Source organism: Paroedura picta, chromosome 8 (assembly GCF_049243985.1).
Source record: "Paroedura picta isolate Pp20150507F chromosome 8, Ppicta_v3.0, whole genome shotgun sequence".
Taxonomy (NCBI): Eukaryota; Metazoa; Chordata; class Lepidosauria; order Squamata; family Gekkonidae; genus Paroedura; species Paroedura picta.
The window spans coordinates 60,366,781-60,392,258 of record NC_135376.1 but is presented as its reverse complement, the minus strand read 5'-3'; the positions used below and the strand labels follow the sequence as shown (position 1 = coordinate 60,392,258).

The window sequence follows — 25,478 nt, the reverse complement described above, 5'->3', positions numbered from 1 at the left end:
GACAGGCCTTTAAGGAACACTGTGAAACTCTATATAGCTGCATTTACATTGAATTAATGGTAGCATATCACGTGGAAAGATCTGAGGAAACATCTGTCTTTGCTGGAAAGCTCTTGCCAGTCAGAGTAGACCCGACTCACCTAGATGGATCAATAGTCTTTTTACTTAATAAAAGGCTGATACAACAATGCATAAGAAAACTATATTAGGTATTTGTACTTGAATGATTAAGTGTGCAGGTGGAAAATTGTTCATATCCTTGATCATGCTAATTGTCCTGTTGACTAGGTTAAAAACAAGTAAACCACAGAAAGCAGTGCTAAGTTTTGCTGTGGAAATAGGGAGGACATTTTGAGTTTAAGACACGCTCATGAAAATTTTATATGAAATGAATGAAGACCAGATTAATTACAGAACTATTACACTATTGCATAGGGGCTCCGGTCCACAAGTTCTGTAAACACAATTGCAGTGTGGAGATGTTTGCATTGGTACTTGTCTTGTTTGGCTGTAAGGTTGCCAGCTACTTGGAGAAAAAGAGATTTAATAGGATTTTATTTATCTCTATGCCATAAAAAGCTTCAGATGTCCAGTTCCATACAGGACATTGTTTTCCAGGATTGTCAGCAATTCTACTTGTTTGCATCTTGGTGTTCCTTGGATTATCAACAGAGCTCAATTGTGTCACCTCTCAGGCAAGAAACATTGCAAAGCTGGCAGAATCCAAGAAACAAGGTCCCAGGAAGCCAAGTAGATTTAGGTTCTAGTACAAAAGGCACAAAGGTAGGATTGTGGAATGGAAACACATAGACAACAAAGCAGCAGAAACACAGATGAAGTTGAAGGAAATAATTGCAAGGATAGAAAAGTTTAAGAGTGTTAAATCCATGGGTCAGGAAGAAGACAGAATAGTTGAAGCTCTTTATTGGTGCCAGAACATAATACAAGTAATACATTGAGAAACCCACACAAAACCCCAACTTATATACACAAAGCAGATTTCCCTGCCCATGCACGCAATTGGCTAGATTGATTGATTTAAACTGATGGATCAGGCAGACTGGATCCTCTCTGTGCATTGGTCAATTACTTGTCTGCTTGGATCCTGCCTTGGACCTCAAGTTCAACCCTCAGCAGACCCACATACACAACAAGGAGATTAAAGATGAGAGTTGAAAACAATACTCTATATTTACTTATAATCTTGCAGATACTTCCATAACTTTCCAGGGTCATATAATTTTAAAATGGAGATGAGGTTGAGATACGTATTTTGATTTCTAATACCTTCAGTCATAAAGGTTCAGGCATTCATCAGCTGCAAAACAGCTACCCAGTAAAATTAACACATGCCTAATATTCAACAAAATGCAAAAAAAAAGAAAAGAAAAGAAAAGAAAAGAAGAAGATATAATCTGGTGGCAGGGATTAGGAATCATGAGAGGAGAAAAACCAAGAGAAAACTATTCAGGTCTATTCAGTGGAGCTTTCACAATAGAAAGATAATCCCCTTCAAGATGCATGAAACAACTAAAGAAGGTAGAGCAAAGAGGAAAACATATCACAAACCAGCCACTTCTCTTTCTCAGTTATGTCTATTGGTGCAGGTAAATTGCCAACCTCCAGGTAAAGTACGGAATTCATCAAGAAATACAACTGATTTCTGGTCTAGAAATCCGTTCCCCTGTTTGAACTACAGAGTCCAGGAGAAATAAAAACTTAGTGGATACAGGTAGTAGAGGGTTTAAGATTTCCATTTTGTATATGATATACTGTAGACACAGAGACGAGGAGAAACTGATACAGAGATCTGTAAGGACACCAGAAAATAAAGGCCAGTGTGGGACTGCTGCTGATTTACATCCTCCTATGAGTCTATATCTAAAGAGTTCCCAACATGAGAGTTCCCAACATGAGTCTATATCTCAAGAGTTCCCAACAGGTTTGGAGAAAAAAAAATGTTCTGCCCATTGGTAGAGGCAGGTGAAGCTTCTCATGGCACGGTGATAAATAACATCCCATTATGCCTCTATTAACATTATAGTTTTTTTTTCTCAAGATTGTTGGCAACCCTATTTTTTTCAGCAGTGAAGAAAACCTGGATAATTTTGATAGTTGTTTTTAGGTTGAAGGATAGGGGACAGAAAAGGGGAGGAGGTGGAGATGACCACTGATATGGATGTGACATCAGCCATCACATCTCCACTGAGATTCCTTTTGTCCCAGGTCCCATTCCCAAATCTCCAGGAATTTCCCAAACTGAAGTTAGAACTCAAGATCACATTAAAAACAGAAGCAGAATCCTATTAAATTGGATTACAGCAGCCTCTAATCCAGAATTCATCTTAAAACAGAGGCCACCCAGATACCATTGAAAAGATTATATTTGAGGTATAAAGGCAACTACTTTCCTCTGTTCTTTGTCCCCATCAGCTGTTGTTGGACCTCTTATTATGTTATTATAGCTTAGAGCCATTAAACAACCTATTCTCTATGCATTTGAATAAGCCTTAAAATAGAAGAAGCAGTATGGGGGAATCTATCTACACATTACATACAATTGCATGCAATAAAATCCAGTGCTACTTCTATTAGGCAAAAACAGCTTCAGGAAAGGTGTGTGGAGGGGAATAGTTAACTCTTATCCTCCTGTTTTTCTTTTTCAGCTTCTCCTGTCCAGCTGTTTTATCAGCAACGGGATTTTTTAAAAAACTGTCTGGAAAAAATCTGGGTCTAAAGGAGATGACTTTCTCGTGCATAAGACCCATTAAACTTTGTAATAGAAGATTTTACCTCCAGTTAATAAACAGACACCAAATTACTAGTGTCAGATGGCGCGTATAGGCAGCAGCCTTAAACTGGTTTAGTAGTCGTTCATTCTCAGTGGTAAAACCTATGTAAAGGATGTTGGAGAACTTTAAGAGGGAATCGGCAACCTTTTCATACTACAATTCCCAGGAGTCTTTTGGGGGGCAGCACAGATAACTTATACGCGAGCTAAAATCGTACAAGATTGTAGTTCTACATTGGAAAAAAAGGAAGTAAAGGCACACAGAGATAGACTAGAAAGAAGGTAGCGGCAAAAACCTCAAGTCTAAGTAAAGCGGAGAAGGTCCACTTTGCAGAGAGCCAAAAAGCGGGGCTGACAAGAAAACCAGTGAAGCCTCCCGAAAAGATTCTCTAGGGGGACATTCTGATTGGTTGAAACTCAGAGCCAGGAATGCGCTAAGACCGATCAATGCGTGGCGGGGCAGGAACAGACGCCAGCCAATAGGAAAAAGGCAGAGCCGGGGAGGAGTGATCGCCGAGTGGCGATTGGTCGAGACGTGCCGGGGCGGCCAATGGAGTCCCCCTGCGGCGGCGGGGCTTGCGGACTTGTGACGCGTCCGGCCTTTCGCGGGGTGACCGTGGCTGGAGCGAGTGGGCGCTGCGTGTCCCCCTCCTCTTTCCCGTGGCGCGAAGGGAGAAGCGGCGTCGGCTTGTGGAGGTAGGGCGGAGGAAGCCGCTGCGGGTGTCGCCTGGCGCGATGATGTTGCTTTGGGCTCCGGCGTGGCTCTTGCGCTGAGGGCCGCCTTCTAATCCCCCGGAAGATGCCGGGCAGAGTGGCTCCTCATGTGGGGCGGGGTGAGGCTGGGCCTTTGGGCGGCGAGCGCGGCGTTTAGGCTTCTGACGTCCCTCAGTGCTCTGCTGCCTTTCCTAAGAGCTTTGCTCCTCCCCCGTCTTAATTTGGTGTAGAGCTGCTGGAAACTGCCTCGGGAGGATCCCGCAGGACAGTTCCTCCGAACACGCTGGTTTCCTCCCCGCTTCCCCGCCAGACATACCGAGAGCCAACGTGGTGTGGTGGTGAAGAGCGGCGGTTTCTAACCTGGAGAGCCGGGTTCGATTTCCCACTTTGCCACATGCAGCCAGCAGGGTGACCTTGGGCACTCACAGCTGTCTTAGAGCTGTTCTTGCAGGGCAGTTCTCTCAGGACTTTCTTAGTCCGCCTACTTTACAGGGTGTCTGTTGTGGGGAGAGGAAGCAATTGTAAGCTGATTTGACGCTCCTTCGGGTAGTGAAAAGTGGCGTACAAAGATGCAGCTCTTCTTCTTGATTGTGCCTGGAATTCTTTGCCTGCTGGGGTGAGGAAGAAGGGTTTTTAGGAAAAAGCCAAGACAGTGAGTCCAAGAGAGGCAGTATGTAAATTAATTGAAGAAATAAATAAGTCTGTTGTATATATTTGGGCCTAGCAGGCTTCCCATTATCACTCATTGAGCTTTGATTATTTTTATTATTTATTTATTTGTTATATTTGTATACCGCCCTCACCGAAGGCTCAGGGCGGTTCACACGAAACAGAACAGAAACAGTACAGATAACTTAGATTAACAATGATGAATGAAATGAAGCAACATGGAACCGTAGAAAAATTAAACATTAAAGTGGGCTGTAGAACTTGTGTCACCAGATTTTACTAATCTGGCCTCTAGTGGCATAAAGATTTTGAGGGAAAACGGTGATGCTTCATTTCTCCCCAGAATAGATGGGAGTCTAACAGCATTTTCTTTATTTATTCTTTAGATTTCTATGCTGCCACTTTCCAAAGACTCATGGTGGCTTACATATAAAACAGTAAAACCCTAATAAAACCAGTCAACCCCTTAGCAGCGGCATAGTCCCCAATCCTCCCCAGTTTTCAGCCAATCACTATAGAGTGGGAGTTCCTCTGATGGTGCAATGTCGGTCGGAGGAGTTTTGGAGTCTAATGGTGTTCTGTCATCAGTGTTTGTGTACTGGAGCCCTCTTAGTTGGCTTCATGACTCACCAGATGGAGGTTTGTGAGTTAATCTAGATATGAAATTCTTCCAATATTGCTCTATATAGGCTTTATGTTTGGGTTCTGTGTTGGTTGCAACAAATGCAACTAGCCCTCTTGAATAACTGATGTCCAATTTCCACAAAAGCACAGGAACTCATACTTGGGTGCTCTTTTCCTGGCCAGTCCATTTATACTATGCTGCTGCTACGGTATGTCATCATGAGAGATTAAGACTATAGAGATACAATTTTTAGGAGAGTTGAAAGTGGGTGGGGAGAGGTATACGTGCCGTTTATTTTGTTCCATATCAACTAGCTGTCAAACTGGTTTTTGTAGTTAAAATCAAACACAACACAACTTGTGAAGTCATCAGAGAGGAAAAGGAGACTACTATATGTTCCTTGTGTACTGAACCTTCCTCCATGCGTCTTTCCGCTATGGAAAAAAAACACGACCTTTATTTAGCCTGACATCCACTCTACTAAATGCTCTCCTTTCCTGATAATCCAGTGGATCTTTTCCCGCCTGGAGCTTGCAACAGGGTATGTTTGATAAGCAGGTAGTACAGTCCAAAAACGTTTTTTGCAGTCAAGTCAGAGCTGACTGCAACTCTTTTGGCAACCCAGTGAGGTTTTGAAGGCAAGAGACACTCAGGTTTGCCACTGTCTGCCTCTGTGTTGTGATCTAGACTTCCTTGGTGATCTACCACCCAAATAACAACAACAACTATCTTTATAGCATGCCCTTCCTGGTTGGCTCAGAGTGGGTAACAACAGGCATATACAAATAATAAAGTTACATTGACAAACAATTAAATTTTTAAAATTAAAATAATTAAACTATATATTAAACTGCCTCCATTAAAATCTTATAAAGGGGAACTCCCTTTCTGCTCTGCTGTGAGTGTTTTGTGGATGGCACATTGCTGAGGTTGTGAGGATGGAGGCCAGCATTTTCTCAGTGTTAATTTCTTGGTCTCAGCCATAGGCCTGGCAGAACAGCTCTGTCTTGCAGGCCTCCGGAACTGTGGAAGGTCTCAGAGGACCCCTATCTCATCATGGAGAATGTTCCACCAGGTTGGGACCAGGACCAAAAAAGACCTGGTTCTGGTCGAGGCCAGTTTTATTTCTTTTGGACTGGGGAACTTGAGCAAGTTCTGATCTCTGGATTTTGGTGCTCTTTGGGGAGCAGAGCAGAAGAGGCTGACCCTGCTTAGCTTCCGAGATCACTCTGCCTGGGCTATCCCTAGGGTTGTGTGCTTTGGCGTCTGAAGTGGCTGTTCCAGGCCAAACAGCCAGCGGTGCAGGGGGCGGGAGGAGTGGCACCGGTGCTGGAGCACCAGTCAGTGCAGACACGCAGGCGCAGCGCTCTGTGCCTGCTTGCAGGTGCCGGGTTCACACCGCCACTGGCACCTCCCCCCCCCCCGCTGTGGCATTGACTGCTTCGGCCTGGAATGTCAACTTCAGATGCCGAAGCGCACAACCCTACATCCACTATTTTGTGTGGATAAATTTCACATCTGGTGCTCTTTAGTGGCCATTTGCATCAAGAAGTCTTGCTCACAATATGTGAATGGACTCTGTAATAATTTGAATCTCCATTATTAGCTGATAGTATCTGACCTTTAAAAGGTTGGTGTTGTATCTGTAAGATACTATACTTTTATCTTGCTTTCTTAAGGCAGAAAGGCATCTCTGTTCTCTTAGCTAGTGATAAGATGTGACAGTAGACCTCATGACAACGACAGCTATTTCCTGGGTTGTCACAATCACTGTGAAAAAGCCTTTCTTAAAAGCAGCATTAAGAAAATTAGTTCATTTTCCGTGAGGGGCTGTGTGTGGCTTAACCTATCACGCTGAGTAGTTCATCGTGATGCAACTTAGAGTGATGCAATTTGACATCTGGGTTTCCTCCAGATCTTCAATTGTGGGGTGCTTGTTATTTGGAGAAAAAAATTCATCATATTTGAACTCTGTTAACATTCTGTGTTAATATTAACAGAAGTTAACTCTTCATCTTTTGAAAGAGGGTGGCAAAATTACGCAAGCTCTTTATATGAGTGTGAACAGTGGGATGCTAATGATGCAATCTTGTAAACATGATGTAATAAGCTTATATCTTGAATACAGTTTGTTAAATCTGACGTGGTAGGAAGACAAGGGGAGCCTTCAGCCTTACTAAGTTCCCTCGTTAGCTTCATTCATGCCCTAGCCTGGTGGAAAGTGTTAGTATAGAGCAGTGGTCCCCAACCTTTTTTCGGCTGGGGACCGGCAGGGCAACTGCCCCGCCCGCGCATTGCAAGCTTGCGGCCTGGGAAGTTTTTTACTGCGGGGGGGGGGGGCGGGGAGAGGGAACCGCGGCCCGGCGCCCTGGCCTTCGTGGCCCGGTGCCGCAGGTTGGGGACCACTGGTATAGAGTACTAAAAATAGTGGTTGGTGTAGAAGCTAAGCAGTAATGGTTAACCTCTGGCTCCCAGTGAATTGTGACTGGTGTAGGCTTGTGCTGGAGTGTGTACTTATAGTGTTGCTTGATTCTTAAAATTCTGCATAAGCCAATGGTCTTCAACCTGTCCAGACCTGGGAATCATTGAGTAAGGGATGCACTGAGCTACAGAAAAAGTGGTGATAAGATCTGTTTTTTTTTTTTTAATATCCCGCTTTTCCCTACTTGAAGAAGTCTCAAAGTGGCTTACAAACACCTTTCCCTTCCTCTACCCATAACAGGCACCCTATGAGGTAGGTGAGGCTGAGGGAACTCTAAGAGAACTGAAAACAGCTCAAAGAGAACTGTGGATAGCCCAAGGTCACCGAACTGGCTACATGTGGAGGAGTGGAGAATGAACCTGGTTCTCCAGGTTAGAGGCCACTGCTCTTAACCACTGTCCCATGCTAGCTCTTCCGCTACACCACCTGGTTCTCATGTAATATCAAACTGGTAAGAGGAGAAGCTGAGGTAAGGGCTGTATAAAGCAAGCCAAGTGGGACAGGGCTCACCATATTACTTCTGCTATTAATTTTCATGTTAAGAGAATAAGGAAGCATGGCATCCTTGTGCATTGGCAGTAGGTCTTTCCACAAGGCAGTGAAAAAAGCATAGGCTCCTGTAGGCAGGGCTGTGTGACTCACATGAATGTATGGAGACTATAAGTGAAAAATGCATTAAACTTGTCTTAAGTGGTGGATGATTTAATTTTATCTGGTATCTCATGGTTCTGAGCGGTAAAACAAACTTTAGTTTTCTTGAGGATTAGTCTTTGTTTGGTGTTGGTGTTGCAAAGTTTTGGAAGCAATGGCTGTATTATAAAATGCAGCTCTTGAGATTTTTAAAAGTGAATCATCATATGTAAATAATTCAACAGAGCTCGGTGGACTCAAACATGTAACAAGTGGATTTAAAAAAAATTAAAAACAAGTGTGGTATTAAAGAGTAGTGATGTCGCTGTGGAGAACCATCCGATATTCCAGAAGAAGATTTCAAAGTCTGTTTGAATCCTGTATCCACAGCCTTTTGAAAAGTCTTTTATAAAAGCTGCTGGATTTTCTTGCAGGCCCCTTTTGCAATTCCTGTATTCCATGAGTCTTTGGGATTTATCACTTATTTTCCTGTGTATTAACTTTCTCTTTTCAGATCTGCAACCATTTGCAATCATGTTTTCAAAACTTGCGCACCCACAGCTGTCTGCTCTTCTCCACCGTGGTATTCATGCTTCAGTGAGTTCCGCTACATCCGTTGCAACTAAGAAAACAGTCCAGCGCCCACCATCATCTGACTACATATTTGAGCGGGAGGCCAAGTATGGTGCACATAACTACCATCCGCTCCCTGTTGCTCTTGAAAGAGGAAAAGGTAATCAGCAGCCACAGTACTATTTAGTGTTCCCAGCTAGGAAGTGAAGCAGTATGTTTGATTTCTGGACCTCTTATACCAGGAGATAGAGATGAGCCATCTTGTAGGTGGTGCTAGTGGAAGAACGCAGCAAGAAGGCAGTGGGATAAGAAAGCTGGGGAGGGATAAATGTGAGATAAAAACCTGATTATCAACGTCATGTATCTGCTCTTTTCTTGGGGGTATGTATTCAGAAAATTCTTAGGTTGAGTACTGCACATAGCGTTACTGGCAGGCCACTACAAATGTGAGTTCAGGATAAAAATGCCACAGTATTCTCCCAGTGTTGGTTGATGATAAATCGAAGCTTTACTTAGTGTCCTCTTGCTTCCTGAAATGTAGGCAAGCTGGGTTTGATTCTCCACTCCTCCACATGCAGCCAAGTGGGTGACCTTGGGCTAGTCACAGTCCTGATAGAGCTGTTATCACAATAGTACTGTCAGAGCTCTCTCAGCCCCACCTACCTTACAGGGTGTCTGTTGTGGGGAGAATAGGGGAGGGCAGTTGAGACTCCTTTGGAGTGAAAAGTAGGGTATAAAGCCAACTCTTCTTCTAAGAGAATGGGAACTACAGTATGCTAGTGAGGGAACATTCTTGATCATCCCATGCTAAGTTTTATTCAAGAATTTCAAGAGATTGATCTATCAGCACAGAAGCTAGGAAAAACGACCTTAAAGTGACTGAAGCACTACTGCCTATCTTCCCCATAAAGAATGCATTTCCACCTGCATTCTTTATGGGGAAGATAGGCAGTAGTGCTTCAGTCACTTTAAGGTCGTTTTTCCTAGCTTCTGTGCTGATAGATCAATCTCTTGAAAGTTTAGGAAGAATCCAGATGGGGACAGGATACTGGCAGCCAGAATGGGTATTTGTGAATATGTACAGTGGCATTTACTTAGAACTGAGTTCAATTTCTATGGGGGCCATTCTAAGTGTGTTTCTCAACCAGGCTATTGAATAGAGATTCATTTGTGGCTGACAAAATGGCTCTTACTTTGCAAGCACTGATGTAACAGAACTCAAGCAAGAGTTATCATGGTGGCCTCAACATGTATGTGCCGAATGTGTGTCAGACAGGTACTGACTGTTGCTGTCTATGCTACGTTTTGCCAGTCTTTCTTTCCTGATGAGGCCTGTCGTAAATGTTTTGTGAGCAACCTACAGCTGTTGCTGACATAAACAGATCTGTGACCTTTTTGCTATTATTGGCTTATCAAGTATTGCTTGCTACTTGAAACCAGCACACAGATGGTATCACTCCCTTGCAACCTCTACTACTTTCTGTGTGAGTAATTTTGTTTCAGTTGGGCCTGTAGATGGGAGCCTAACTATAACCCTACCTGTGTATTAAACATTACACTCTTCTGTTTCAGCTTTGCTTTTCATAGGTAAATCTTCTGTGTAGAGTTACTTCAAGTTCTGGATATTGCAGACATTGGGCAAGGAGCTTCATGTTCCTGCTACTCTAACACGAGTCCTCATATGTGCCTGATTTCCATAACCTGTTGTCATTTTTGCTGCCCCCCCCCACACACACACAGTCCTTGGGCATGCACAGAGAACTTGAAAGCATGGACAAGGGCCTTAACTTGGGAGAAAGTTGGAATCATTGCTGGTCTCACTGCTCTGATTTTTAACAAAAGGTTGGGCAAAACAAAATAAAAAATCACTTGAAGCAAGATGTTGAAGTGCTGATAAGTACTTTCAATGTAAGGGTCCCCTACAACTTCTCTCATGACTAGAACACTGTGTTAGGTATCTAGGGGAGAAGTGTAATAAAACGGGGTTCTTTTTGTCTTGTCTTGATGAGTAAAGTATTATTTCTGTAGCAGAAGAATAAATAATACATGAAAAAATCCAAAACACGTAGCAATATTATAAAGTTATAAAGACACGAGCAAGCTTTTGAATAGATGAAAAATGTTGAGGCTAGGTACTAAGAACAAAAGAAAAAAAGTGGATAGAGAAATGGTTATTGCTGAGCATCAGTATTGATTAGCCTAAGGCTGCGGTTTCTGATTGTTCAGGATGGAAAGTTCTATGTAGACTTAGAGAGCAATTCTAAATAGGTCTAGTCTGAATCGGAGTTGGGTCTAATCAATAGGACTTACTCCAAGGAAAGTGTTCTTAAGATTGCACTATAAATTAGGTTAGACTGCATTTGGTGATCCTAGACTATGTTTTATGCGATAAAGAAACCATGGCAGATCTCCCTTTGAAAACAAACAAGCTGGTTGATTTTATTTATCTAATTGGAACACACAGGTCTTTTAAAAAAAGAAGGGGGCAGAAGTAATTAAAATGGTTCCCCCGCCTTCTGCCCTTTATTACAGTGATCTGGGTTCATTCCACACCTGTTTGATAATAAACGTTCAGTATGCTTTAGCAGCTGGATTTTCCTCTGTGAAACAGGAAAATCTGCTTCTAAAGTGCATTAGAAGTACATTATCCAATGTGTACAGAATGAGCCATGGATTTATGGTTGCTTACTGGGTAAAAAAATCATTAGAAGGCAAGTTTGTTAGTTGCTGAAGAGCATGTTTCTCCACAGTCTAAATCTTATCAGGTAGCAGAAAGTCTTCTTTCTCAGTTTGAGGAGCTCCCCCTCAGGGTTCTCTTGAAAAAAAGTCTGAATGGAGCAGTATCCACTAAAAAGTCAAAATAGTAAGCAAACCTCTGAGTTCACTGGCACTTTTGGCTCCAAGTGCAATCCAGTATAAGTAAGCCCTCATAACCTCTATCCCCCTTTAATAAACTGCATGTGTGGACTTTTCGTTCTGCCCAGCAGCAGGTGATGTACTTTAACAACTGTCAAATGCTTTCTTCAGGTGCTTTACAGCAAGGGTTCCACATGTTTTCCATCTGTTGGGAGGCATTGGTGATGATCTCCCCATGACTGGCATCTCCTTCAAGAAGGAAATGGGTGTCCCCCACTTTGAGAAAGGTGTGTTTGACAGGCCATGTTAGGCACTTACCCTCCAACCAGTCAGGAGCTGGCAGGAGGAGACTCTGGCCATTGCCAAATGCCCCATGGCTTCAGGACCACCATGGCCCTAGTTCAGCTAATGAGAAATGGACCATATTCGCAGCTGCTGCCACACCAAGCGTGTTCGTTAAGCCCCCACCTCACAGCTGATCTGGGCTGGGATGCTGCATATTGGTGAGGTTATAAGCATTTTTAGCTACCTCTTAATTACACACATGTGAGAAAGGAAATGGAAAGGATACAAATTCAGGCCAGTAAGCAGAACTATAAAATATCTTATATCATTTAATTATAAACAAACAAAATTAGAGGAACAAGTATCTCAAGATATGTGACCTTTGGTAGCAAAACTCTGAAGTTCTTTAATTTAGCAACAAGAGGCTATCATTGTAGTCATAGATAGAAGTGCAGTGGTTCAACTCTGGCTAGTTTGGCAGATCGTTATGGATATTCAGTCAATTGCAAAAAATGAGCACTACAAAGTGTGTAAGGCAATCATACTGAAGATGCCAGTGTGCCCTTCCTGTTTTGCATATGTGGAAGATACCTGTAGCAACAATCAACCTCCTTGGCTGTGAGGGAAATCTGGAGTATTTTGGTTTTTCATGGGGGCCTGGCAGAACCTCCAAGAAAAGAAGGAGCTTTCTGTCAGACTCATAGTGTTGCTCTCTTTCCAACCCTTCTGCCAAAGGCTCAGGAGATAGGGGCAGTGCTATGAAGATTAGAGGTTATGTTTGTGTGCATCGTGTACCATGCCCTAGGTGTCTCTGTGTCCTAAGTGCCTCCCGCCTTTAATCTGTGCCCTTGTCTTAGTAGCTAGACTTGGCTTTATTTTCCTTTGGCTGTAACTGAGCCAGAACAAGTAATGAAAATTATTAAATTACATACAAAAATTAAGAACATGATCACAGTTGCTGAAGCTTTTTATGCCTTTAGGATAGAATTGATTCTGCAGAGTAATTAACAGACAAGCAATGTGACTTTGCTCCCCCTCCTGTTGGAAAAATGGCTGGCTTCTTAATGTTCTCTTGGTAGCTGGGCTGTCTGGAGCGTCATTAGTTTGTTACACTGGCATCATCTGATTCAGAGGTTCTCTGAAACTCACATTGCATTGGCAAAACTTCAGCAAGACCTGAGAAATGCCTCTTAAGTGTTAATTTAATCAGGAGATCAAAGAACGTCCAAGTCTAATAGCATTCTTGCTTTTACGTAATTTTGTAATCCTTGCTTAAAGCTAGTAGAAAAATGTAAGTGCCTGGAAACCATTTACAGCCTTAACTCTCTTCACTGTTGACAGCTGTAAATTAACAACTCTTTAGAGTAGTATGATCTCTGCACATACTTGGCACCTAGCTAAGAGTGTAGCAAGGCACAAAGCAATATACAGCCATATCAAGTGGTTCATTGGACATAAGTAAAACAGCTTGGTCTTGGCATCTTACCATCTGCAAAGGCTTATTAGCTGGAGAAAAAGAAAAAAAAGGGTTTTGTACCCCTCTGTTCACCTTGGATCCTTGAAAACACACAGACTTCCCATTGTTTCATCTTGTTGGTCTGAGCTGGACTTTGCACATTTAAGTGTAACATGATTAATAAACACTAGGGCAGAAGTTATGAGCCTCTTGTGGCGCAGAGTGGTAAGGCAGCGATATGCTGTCTGGAGCTGTCTGCCCATGAGGCTGAGAGTTCGATCCCAGCAGCCGGCTCAAGGTTGACTCAGCCTTCCATCCTTCCGAGGTCGGTAAAATGAGTACCCAGCTTGCTTGCTGGGGGGTAAACGGTCATGACTGGGGAAGGCACTGGCAAACCACCCCGTATTGAGTCTGCCATGAAAACGCTGGAGGGCGTCACCCCAAGGGTCAGACATGACTCGGTGCTTGCACAGGGGATACCTTTACCTTTACCTTTAGGGCAGAAGTTATATGCTTAATATTCTTCCCGAGGTGAATTAAAGTATGTGTTTCATTTATGTTGGTGTTTCAGTTTATTTTAGCTTGTTTTATTTTTATCACCTGGAAAACATTGACTCAAGTCATCTTTGCCTGTATTTTATGAAATAATTATTTTAAATTGTTTTGCTTAATATCTCATTGTACTACTTCTTAGGTATTTATGTATGGGACGTAGAAGGCAGACGATACTTTGACTTTTTAAGTGCTTACAGTGCTGTCAATCAAGGCCATTGTCACCCAAAGATCGTAGCAGCATTGAAATCCCAGTCTGAGAAACTTACCCTTACCTCAAGAGCATTTTACAACGATGTGCTTGGTGAATATGAAGAGTATATCACTAAATTGTTCAACTACAACAAAGTGCTTCCAATGAACACAGGTAATATATTCTACAAATCATGTGAATGAACACCTTTGCAACTTATTATATTTATACACCGCCCTCCCCGAAGGCTATAGAAGATGGTTGTACATCCCTGAAATTTCTGATCACTTCCTGAGTGTTCCGATATCTTCTGGGCTCATAGTGAGTGAACTTATTATAACTTGAAAATGTAGGCACAGCTTTAGCTTATTTCCCCACACTTTCCTTGGGGAGAATGAGCAGATAGAATTGAAGTTTTCTTGGGACGTGATGATGTTTTCTGCTTATTCTTTTCTGGCATTCTGGCAGGTTCTCCCCACTTCCTTTTTCCAGGGTCAGGTACTTTTCTCGTTATTTGTATGTGATGTATGATCCCTGCTATGGCAGCTGATAGTAACAAGTTTCTCTCCCCCCCCCTCCCCCCACATGTGCTCTCTTGACTTAGGCGTGGAGGCCGGAGAAACAGCATGTAAGCTGGCTCGTAAGTGGGCATATACGGTAAAAGGAATTCCGAAATATAAGGCAAAGATTATTTTTGCAGGTATGTTATAATTTCATATGGTGAACACCTTCTGTATGTAAGACAACAGTAATAGAAATTGTGGATTATGAAATCCAAAGATTGCTGTCTGCCAGATAATGGGATATGAGTGATCTTTGTTGACTCTACCTTTTGGATACCACCCATTCCCTCCCACCCCTTGTGCCCCATTAGTAACATTTTTTGGGTGCTCATTGGGCAGTACCTGGAGGGGGCAGTAAGAAACTTCTGTGCGACTGGTGACCTCTCTATTCAGTGCCTTGTATCTAAAAAGTCATACAAACTAAGGATGCCTTTGGTTCAAGAATTATTTTCCTTTTATTATTGAAAGCTCAAGCGTGCAGTATTAACAGTGCCTTCAATTGCTTGAAATGACTTCGTTCTACTTGAGCAATGTCATGTTGCTTGGCTGAACTTGTAGAACATTGCTTTCTTTACACATGCATTGCTAAATTATTAGTTCACACTGATTTTGTTCAGTACCATTAAAAAGAACTACTAAGAGGGAAGCAGCACAATTATAAAGAAATTTACATTCCTCTAAGCATGTTCCTTTCCACAGAATTGGAAGGATGTGACTGCCTAGAATTGCACTGAGCAACAACTGTGATCTCAACCTTACGTGCACCTGTTAGGAAATAAAATTAAGCACTGTCAAGATGAATCCAACTTCTGGTGACCCTTCAAGGGTCATTAAGGAGAGAGATGAGCAGAGGTTGTTTGCCATTGTTGTTCTCTGCATAGCAACCCTGGTCTTCCTTGGTGGTCTCCTGTTAGGGATGCCAGTCCCCAGGTGGGATCTAGGGATCCATGAAATTATAGCTCGTCTCCAGACTAAAGAGATCAGTTCCCCTGGAGAAAGTGGCTGCTTTGGTGAGTGGACTTCGTGATATTATTCTCCATTGAGGTCCCTCCCCTCCCAAAATTCCACCCACTCCCAGCTCCAGCCCCAGAGTCTCCAGGTATTTCTCAATTCAGAGCTGGCAACCCTTTCTCCTGTCCAAAGACTAATCATGGCTGATCCTGCTCAGTTTTTGAGTTTAAGCTTGTCTGAACCATTCTGGCTGCTGGGGAAACATTAAACTCAGAGACAAGTATTATAATGTTGGTGTGTGTAAAGTCACTCTTAACATCTTTCCCCTTTCTCCATGCATGTTCTTAGTGTTGCTTGAGAGCATGTTATAATTTCTCAGCCTTAAGAAGGTTGTTGCATAGAATGTATTTATAGCTGCTGCTAAGGACTGCTTTTTAGATAGTTGGCATACAAGTCTGGCATAGTTAAACAATAATCTCCAATTAGTTCTGCCTTTGCAGCTAAACCGATGTCCTTAACACTAAATGTGGTTGAAAGTCCAGAGTTAAGCTTGTAAAAGCAATTAGATAATGGGTCAAAGGGGGTAGAAGTCTTAAATTGATTTTCAATTACTTGTTCAAATAAGCTAGTTGAGAGATGTGTGTAAATTAATCACCACAGGGTTTTTGCATTATAAGATACTTGACCTATATTTGGCAGTGAATGACAAGATAGTGATGCTATTTTCTTTGTCTTTTGAAAATTACAGTGTCTGTTAACTTCTTTGGATTTTTGAGCTAGCTAAAATGCATGAAATAACTAGTCAGTGAAATTTTTCTTAGTCAGTGAAATTTTAAGTGTTTGACCTATATCTCTCTGCCAGCTGGCAACTTTTGGGGAAGAACGTTATCTGCTATCTCGAGTTCTACAGATCCTTCCAGCTATGATGGGTTTGGACCATTTATGCCAGGTTTTGAGGTCATTCCATACAATGACTTGCCAGCTCTTGAGGTACCTTGCTATTTCTCTTTCTTTGGAGGAGCCTAGCAACTCTTTAACAATTTTACACATGTTGCCTTTACACTGAAATATTGTGTTCGGTATTCTGCTGCTGTTCTGCCATTCTTTGTTACTGTTGTATATAGTAAATACAAAACCATTACTTCTTTCTATGCTAGCCACAGCTAATAAGAGCAATTTTGCTTTAAGTTTGTCATATCAATTTTATGCTTTTGAAGCTAGATTCCTAGAAATATATATAATAAAAACCATAGTATAATTGTACAGGAGACATTTAATATGCAGAACAAAGATGACTAGAAAATAATTAATTCCTATTTGGTAATTTACTAATCCCTACTTGATAACTATGGGATAGTCACCAGAAACATGGTGATAGGGCTAAAAGTATTTGAATGAGGGTTCTAATTGTAGCTATATGCTTTGGTGTTTTGTTCCATTTTCTAGTGCCTGTACTGCAGTTTAGAGGACAAGTTTGGTTCTACTGAGTTCAGGTGCTAAAAATGACAGCTGGTGGACAGATTGTAGGTCTGTGATTTGGGCTCAAATCATACTTGGTCATGAAATGACTGAAATATCAAAGACAAGCCACTTCTGGTCAATATCTTATGAAAATAGGGATGCTAATGCATGCTTCTGAATGAATAATGATTCAAAAGGTACTTTACGCATTCAGTATTCTGAGAATCCTGTGTCTACCAGAATCTATTATTTTATTCAATGTGCGATGTGAAGAGCACATTTGTAGCTCTCATAATGGGAAAGAGAAGCTTGAAGTGTTTTCTGATGAATATCTTAGCTGTCAGTGTGAGTGATATAGCTAGTAATGTATGAGTGTCTTGTAGTTAAGTTTTTCTATAGCTAGTTCCCTCCTCCTATCACAAACATTTATACAATTCTGGATCCCCTCCCCCTTCCATTCCTGATAATTCATTCTATATTGGAGGCAGAGGAAGTGCTGTGGGAATTAACTTAGCATTTTTGGTTGTTGAAAAGGCATAATTTTTATGAATGGTAGAGCATTTTTCTATTTCCAGGGGTAGCATAGTAAAAAATAAGGATTAAATGTTCCTTGCAGTTGTTCTAGTTTTGCATCTTAAATTGAACTGGTGAGTGAGGAACAGCAGTATTGAACACCTGTAAATATGTACCATAGTGTCTTCTTTTGTGTGTCTTCTAGCCAATGCATTTTTGCAGCAACTAACTAAATGGCTTTTGTGCCATTGTACTGAGAAAATATATACAGTAGTCTAGAGGCAAAACTCACTTTAAAATTGGGCCACAAGTTGGTGGCAGGTCCTCCTGCCAGCTCTTGCCGAGTGGGGCTGGGAGCTGGTGGCAGCACCCCCCACCCCACCAGCTCTCCCCATGTGAGGCCAGGAGCTGGCAGCAGCACCCTGCCAGTTCTCCCTCCGTGAGGCTGCGAGCTGGCGGCAGGACATCGAAGCACTTTGCTGGCAGGCAGCCAGGGCAGAGGCTGGCAGCTCTCCTTGTCCCACAGGGAGGCTCGCCAGAAGGGCAAGTGGCCATGGAGGAGGTGGTGGTGCTCCTTGCCCCGCTCAGAAGTGGGGAAGGGCCTCTGATTGGCCCTCAGTGAGGGAGGGGCCTCCCACAGAGGAGGAATGAGAGGCCCACTGGTGCTTCCTTATGGCACGCCAGCACCTCTGAGTGGCCCTGGGAGGAGGGCCCTCCCCTCTGAGGACCAATCAAAATTGTCACAGCTGGTCTGTCAGGGAGATGCCATTGCATCCTTGTGGATGGTGAAAGTTAAATCTCATCCTTAGTGGCTCATATTAAAAGTTGTTATGGTGTGAAGTCAATATGAGCTGGCTGTTAAAGGTTAAGGGATAAAACGTAATTAGACTGTTACAGGGACTGAACCGGCATTTCTGTTTTCTGCTTGTAATTGTTCTTTAGCGTGCGCTTCAGGATCCAAACGTAGCAGCTTTCATGGTTGAACCAATTCAAGGTGAAGCTGGTGTGATAGTTCCTGATAACGGTTACCTAACAGGTGTGCGGGAGCTCTGCACAAAACACAATGTAAGTAATTCACTGCAATGAAGGAAAATACGTACACTCTGAAGATTACCCAAGTGCAGTGGGTTTCTTTTAGACCAAAGACAGGGATCCTTTGATGTTTTCACATATTGCAAGTTGTATGCTGATATTTCTTGACATTACTGGTTGATACTTAAGACTCTAATATATAGCTTCTTATGTCTTCCAAAGGCCCAGCAGTGAGTGGTGCTGACTTTGGGGCGCAATCAGTATTCTCATTTTCTTGCCAGTGACTTCAGCTTGGTCCTGGGAGAATACTTTTCTGTAAGGTGAGCCCTTGCTCAACCCAGCTATCTAAGTGTCTACCTGAAAAAAGGCAGTAAAGTTGTTGGAACACACTATGTGTACCCTGAGGCTTAGACTTTAGCCCCCTTGTGCATAGCTGGTATGTTGTCTTAACTGACTTAGCAACAGACTAAAAAATGTTTTCAGAGAGTTTTGTTACCTTGCAGAGCAGTGGTGGATTTCACCCTGTGGTATTTTTATGGTGACCTGTCTGCTTCATAGTGTACTTGCAATTTGGCACTCAGAAGCTTGGATGATAATAAATATGATTTAAGGATGTGACCTAGAGAGCTATGTGCAACAGAGCTTTGGAGGGTATGTCCCAGTTTAAAAACAAACCAACAAAATAAATGGTAATGTTCATTGCTTTTTGACAATCCACTTTTGAAATTAATTTTCTTTCCTTTTTATTGTAGCCATATTAACATACAATAGATTTAAGGGCATTTCAGGAACGCAGTCTCTAATAAGGCAAAACACCGCTCTTAGAATGGTGCCAACCCCCTGAGTTTGCATGTAGAGGACTGTTAAGTAGGAGGATACTTAATCTCTCTCTCCTGTTAAATTATTCTTCCCCCGACAATAATTGTTGTGTAGTCCAGAACTGCAAAGGTGTAGACATGACTCCTTGTCTTTGAGGCAAGAGAGATTTAAACATCAGGGTTGGTTGTTTGCTTGAAGAGTTGGGAAGTGGGTCTTACGGTTTCGAAGATACATTGTTGAAGGATGAGCATTTATATCTTGTTCTTTTAAAAATAAAACAGGTTCTGTTTATTGCTGATGAAATTCAGACTGGGCTAGCTAGAACTGGGAAAATGCTGGCCGTTGATCATGAAAATGTGAGACCTGATCTGATCCTGCTTGGAAAGGCCTTGTCTGGAGGTGTTTATCCTGTAAGTAGCATTTTTAAACACTGCTAATCTTTTCAGAATGTATTAAAGTTCGCAACAAGCCAAGTACAAACTTGATTTATGGAATGATCATAGACAAAGTGGAGTTAATTATAATAGGGCAGAGCTTTAGCACAGAAGACATATACATTTTGGGATACTTCTATATCACTGGTAGACATATTTCTGATTTCAGCTATTTCCATACTACTCTTTTGATGTTATGACCTTTAGATGTTATGACCTGCAGCAGTTCTGCTTTATTATAAAAACTAGCTTCAAAGCCTGTTCCTAAGAACAGACCCTGAAAGGGTCCCCTCCCCTGGCCCCTGGCCAGGCAGCTTAAGGTGGCTTTGGGCTGCAGCTCGCAACCAAATCAAGTGGGGTGGGTGGGGGCTGGGCAGCTCATTAGCAGGGCCGAGAAAGAGCTTAGCAGGCAATCAGCAGGCCGGCCTAGCAGTAGGCCAGTCTAGCAGCCAAGAAGCCAGCCTCGTTAGCAGGCCAGCCTAGCAGCCGGGAGGCCTTTGTTAGGAGGCCCTCCACAATCCTTTGCCCAGGGCCTCTCCCCTTACCTGCTGCTGGCTCCAGGCGCTGAGGCGTCTGAGAGCAAAGAGGCTAGAGTCCAGGGCTGGAGGGCGGGAAACGGCAATTTCGGATCACATGGAAAACGTGGAGGGGGAAGACACGAAGCAAACCGCTTATACACGGGACGTGACGCAACGGCGGCAAAACCCAGAGTAACCGATTATGCACGCGGCGACCCCGGCACCGCTTCTGGTTGCGCCCTGGTCACCTGGAAGCTGTGCTTTCTTCCGCGTTTCGCTAACGCGGCTTTTTCGGCGGCATGCACCAAATCTACGGCCGGTTGCAGCCAGCACCATGCGTTATCGTGATTTTAGTCGCCGCCATCCCACCCCGAATGTGCGTTATTCCCCCCGTGCATAATGGGTCAGGGGCAGAGCCAACCAGGACAAAGCTGGCTGCACCCTGATTGGCCCTATTCCAACTTGGACATGTCCCACCCCCTAGGCTGTTTCAGAAATATATAGAGGAACAACAATGCATAAGGTTTTATCATAGGAAGCAATTCTGGAATATTGATGTGTCTTGTAGCGGTATTCCTGATGTTCTACTAGTTCCATTCACTGAGATTCACATTCCTGCACTTTAAGATGTCTTGATGGCCGGGAAAAGCTTTGATGTAGAATAACCACAATCTCTGGTGCCCTGTGTTTGCGTCTGTTAGTCTTGTGCGGGTATAAGCTGAACTGGTTACTGGTGACTCTGCAGTCTTGAACTCATCGTGGGTCTGTCACTTTAGATGTTCAGGTTAAGGCACTGTATCTGCAGGTAGTGTCATTGCTGATCAACCCTCTTTCCTTCTTTCTCTTGCTTTTCTGAGAGAGAGATTTGTTCACAGTCCAGAACATCTTGTATCCGTTATGAAATCCACCAGGATGATTTTGGTCATGTGTCTGGCTCAAACACTGTGCACATTTGATAAGCTTTTCACAGAATTTAAGTAGTCTCCATAGGTCACCTTGAACCTTTGTGGATGTAATGTCTTGTCTTGTCTTGTCCTAGCTTTCCACTGAGTGACAGGTGGCTGGTTACTTTTGCTACACAGCCCTGTTTCTTTAATCAAGGCAGTGGGAGATAACTCACATACTAGTTTTAGGCATACATGTAATATTTAAAATTGTATCTAAATTGGTTTGCATTCATAAATATTAGATAACACACATGCTTGAGGAAGGTGTTTTTGTCTGTAGCTCCTGTTAAGCATGCACACAATAACAGTTTTGTATTTGCCTCTACATATTGTGCAGTATGGTTATGGAATCTTTATAGACCTCCTGGTACTCAACAATGCTCTATACATACAATTTCAAAATAAAAATAAGCTTTGTCATTGTTAATTGATGTGAGACTTTTGGATTTTTATGTTGTGGAGGAGGAAGAAGCAAGTAGTATGAAATTTCTTTGTGAGTTCTGAAGGACAGAGAAAGCTTAGTTGTGGCTTCTACTTCAGAAAGTTTGAGCTGCAGGGTTCTTACTGAGCCCATCGAAATCAAGTGCCATCTGCCCCAGAGCTATTTCATTCTGTTGCCTTGAGCTACAAGTGGGTAGATACTAAAGAACAAAGGGAACAAGTCTGGTGCTTACCTGTTTTTTACAGCTTGCTTTGGAAGGGACTGTTCAGTTCAGCTTGAGATGGTCTCATAATTGCATTTCCTTGAAAGTGAGATCTATGGGTCTCGGCTCCAAGTCTTTCCAGCACTTGGGATGCTTAAATCATCTAGGTTAGCATGCATTGGCTGATACAACTTTGACGTAGGGGAATTCTTGCCTCATTGGATGAATACAACAGATAGCTCTTTTATTTACTTATTTACTTATTTACTTATTTACTTATTTACTTATTTACTTATTTACTTATTTACTTATTTACTTATTTACTTATTTACTTATTTACTTATTTACTTATTTACTTATTTACTTATTTACTTATTTACTTATTTACTTATTTACTTATTTACTTATTTACTTATTTACTTATTTACTTATTTACTTATTTACTTATTTACTTATTTACTTATTTCATTCTTATGCTGCCTTCCCCCAAGGCTTTTGTAGACTGGAACTCCCTTTTCTGTTTTGAGCTAAATTTTAAATGGTAAATGTATACTAACTACAGTAAAAGGACCATCACATCCTCAGACACCGTTACCCTAGAACCATTTGCTTAAGGCACACTGCTGAGGATTTTTATGATTGTTGCTCTCGGCATTATATAATGATGATAGTAGCAATAGCAAGTGCTTGTTATCTTGAGGAATGAAACAGTCTGCGGATGTTTGCTATAAACTATCTGTGGACGAGCAGAACATTACCCTTTTTATGTGGTTTGAGTGCTGCACTTCTCTCTATAGGTTTCTGCTGTGTTGTGTGACGATGAAGTGATGCTCACCATTAAACCTGGTGAACATGGCTCTACGTACGGAGGGAACCCATTGGCATGTCGGGTGGCTGTAGCGGCACTTGAGGTATGTAAGCTGTAGCTACAGACTCCAAAAGTTGAAGAACGATTGAACTAACAAGATTGCTACGTTTAACTGACTTGAGAGTTGCATTTTAAGAGACAAGATAACTTCCCTAAACTTATTCTTCCTCTAAAATGAAAATGTGACACAAACGCTAACATGTGAGGCAGAGAATAACGCATCAACCACAGTCTGCTTTAGACAGATTGTTTACTAGTATGTTGGTCTTGGACAAGGGATACTCAAGTTTGAATTGGTCCTCTGGTATGATTTCAACTGGATTACTGTTGGACAGGCAAAGCTCTCACCTGAACCTACTCTATCAGGTTACTGAGAAGAAAATTGTGGGTAGATGGGCTGCAGTGTTGAGCTCTTTAGAAGAAGGATGGGTTTAGATGGTAATTTGCAGAATTTTTTTGTGTTTTCGGTAGTCCTTTTTCCTTATGTTTCCATGCTGTAAAGATTACACATAAATGTCCTGCCTCTTGATAAGCTTACTGATAAGCTTATTGTTGATGGTGTTCTTCTTGTGCAGAGCTGCTCTAAAGTTCATACTTACTCCCTTAAGGTTATTCAGTGCTCAAACTTTATCTTAAACTTCTTTAGGTAATTGAAGAGGAAGAATTAACAAAAAATGCAGAAGCCATGGGAAACATATTGAGAAATGAACTTATGAAGACCCCATCAGATATTGTGACGTGTGTCAGAGGAAAAGGACTATTAAATGCGATAGTTATTCGTGAAACTAAAGGTAAAGCTAATGATACTGGGGTGGGGAGCTAGCCCTTTTGTACTCTTTCTCTTCTACCCTAGTGACCCACCCTTTCTCAAAAAGGCACTGATGTAAGTCCTTCAGTAAAGAAAGAGACTAACCTGTGATACAGACGTGAAGCTCAATTTTTTTTGGGAGGGGGGGAGTTTTGGTAGCTCTGAGCAGAAACCGCAGCTGAAGGTTTGTGGCAAAGCCAGGAGCCTACTGCCCAGACTAAAATGGCTTGGGTACTTGATAAGTGTCTTCCCCAGAAGAATTCCTAAGATTAGCAATTTCCAGTGCTAGATGCAGACTTTGATTTAGAATTGAGCCTGTCTAAAATACAGGAAACACAGCTGCCCCCATGTGGCCACAGTTCCAAGATGCCTAAATATCTATTTAGTAGTATCAATTTGGAAGATTTCCCCTGAACTGGAAAAAAAAACCCTGAACCTTCGTGCTTCACATTATCTTATTATACTTGTAGAATAAACATAACAAGTTTAAAAGCAAATTGTTTTGTATTTGTTTAAGACTTTGATGCCTGGAAAGTGTGCCTGCGACTCCGTGACAACGGACTTCTGGCCAAGCCGACACACGGTGACATCATCAGATTGGCCCCTCCATTGGTGATAAAAGAGGATGAGCTCAGAGAATGCATTGAAATTATCCACAAAACTATCTTATCTTTCTGAAATCACATGTTCAAAGCATGCCTTCAAGTTGTTATCCACAGTGTTCCTGCAACAAGTGATGCTCTGGAGTCCCCTATTAATATTTTTTCCTCCTCAAGCTTATGAAAAAGAATTCTTAAAAATTCTAAAACTGAATAACTAAACTTTTTTTATGATGGACTTAAGAAAAAGCAAATTATGACTCAATATACTTTCTGTATACATTGGAAAATGTGTTGGTTTTCATTTGAAGAAATAGAAACTACTTGACATCTTATGAATGTCACCCAAAGTTTTAAGTATAAATTATTTAACGTACCAAATGAAGATTAAAAAATAATCATCTTTGGCTTTAAAAAAATGTCCTTTGGTGCTGCGTAAAGATTGCAGTCTTGATGTTGGTGCTAATGGTTTGTCCTCTCAGGAGATCCTAGGTTGTAATATGAAACTCTTGACAATGGTAGAATCTTACTCTTTTCAGAAAGGTGCCTCTGTTTGTGGATGTTAACCAGACCAGATGTCATGGTTCATATTGTAAAGAACATATCTATTTAATCGTGTTTGGGAATGGATTCTAGATGGCATGGTTTCAGTTGACAATACCTGGGTGTAAAAGTCAGAAACTATTCTAATTATTTTAATTGTTGAAGGATATTCTATAGAAACTTCCTCATACAACTAAGAATGGCAACTCTAACATGTAGTTCTTATCCTGCTTTCATAAGATTATTCATAATGAAAACTTGTAACAAGTTATAGCTTTCTTTTTCTTCTGTGAGGGTTTTTAAAAGTCACTTTCTATAGTGTGTATCATTGAAGATATCTTTTGTGTGTAAAATGCTGTTAAGTTGCAGGTGACCCCATAGTGTTTTCAAGGTAAGTGATTAAGCAGAGGTGGTTTGCCCTTGCCTTTCTCTGCAAAGACTTCCGTTGTGATCTCCCACCCAACTACCAACCTTGCTTAGCTTCTGAAATCTAATGACAGCGAGCCATATGAGATACCATTCCACATCCCCGAAGGTATCTCGGCATCTGCTTTTTCTTGAGTACTCGCCCCTTAGGTGAAATGTATTCATTTGTTATTGCTATATCAAACTATCATATATCCTTTAATGGCATATAAAACATTAATATTCATCAAGTAAGAAACAAAGTAATAAAACTTAGTAGGTTAATTTGGGAATAAAGATAATATTGAGAAGAACAAATCATGCCATGACCTTTTGTTGGCGTAGCCTTATGCCACACAGCAAAAAATTTACCACATTGTCGATGGTATCAGGAGTGCAGTTATTCAAAAGGAGTGAAATCTTAGAGGTGTCGGAAAGTCCTTTATTGTTTACTAAAAGAGGATTTAAATATTTACAACCAATATTTATATAAGGACAATAGAAAAAGACACGCAGTATCATTTTGACTTACTTTGCCACACAAGGA

The 25,478-nt window shown here is 41.8% G+C and overlaps 1 protein-coding gene across 1 annotated transcript; it reads left to right on the top strand.

Moving 5' to 3' along the window:
• Nucleotides 1-3,317: 3,317 nt before the first annotated feature.
• OAT (ornithine aminotransferase) lies at nucleotides 3,318-24,797 on the top strand. Its single transcript, XM_077350025.1, has 10 exons — nucleotides 3,318-3,487; nucleotides 8,426-8,644; nucleotides 13,776-14,000; nucleotides 14,431-14,526; nucleotides 16,203-16,330; nucleotides 18,257-18,379; nucleotides 19,447-19,575; nucleotides 22,506-22,619; nucleotides 23,223-23,367; nucleotides 23,902-24,797. Exons 2-10 carry the CDS (start codon nucleotides 8,446-8,448, stop codon nucleotides 24,060-24,062), a joined length of 1,320 nt encoding a protein of 439 aa, XP_077206140.1. The 5' UTR covers nucleotides 3,318-3,487; nucleotides 8,426-8,445; the 3' UTR covers nucleotides 24,063-24,797.
• The last annotated feature ends 681 nt before the right edge of the window (nucleotides 24,798-25,478 follow it).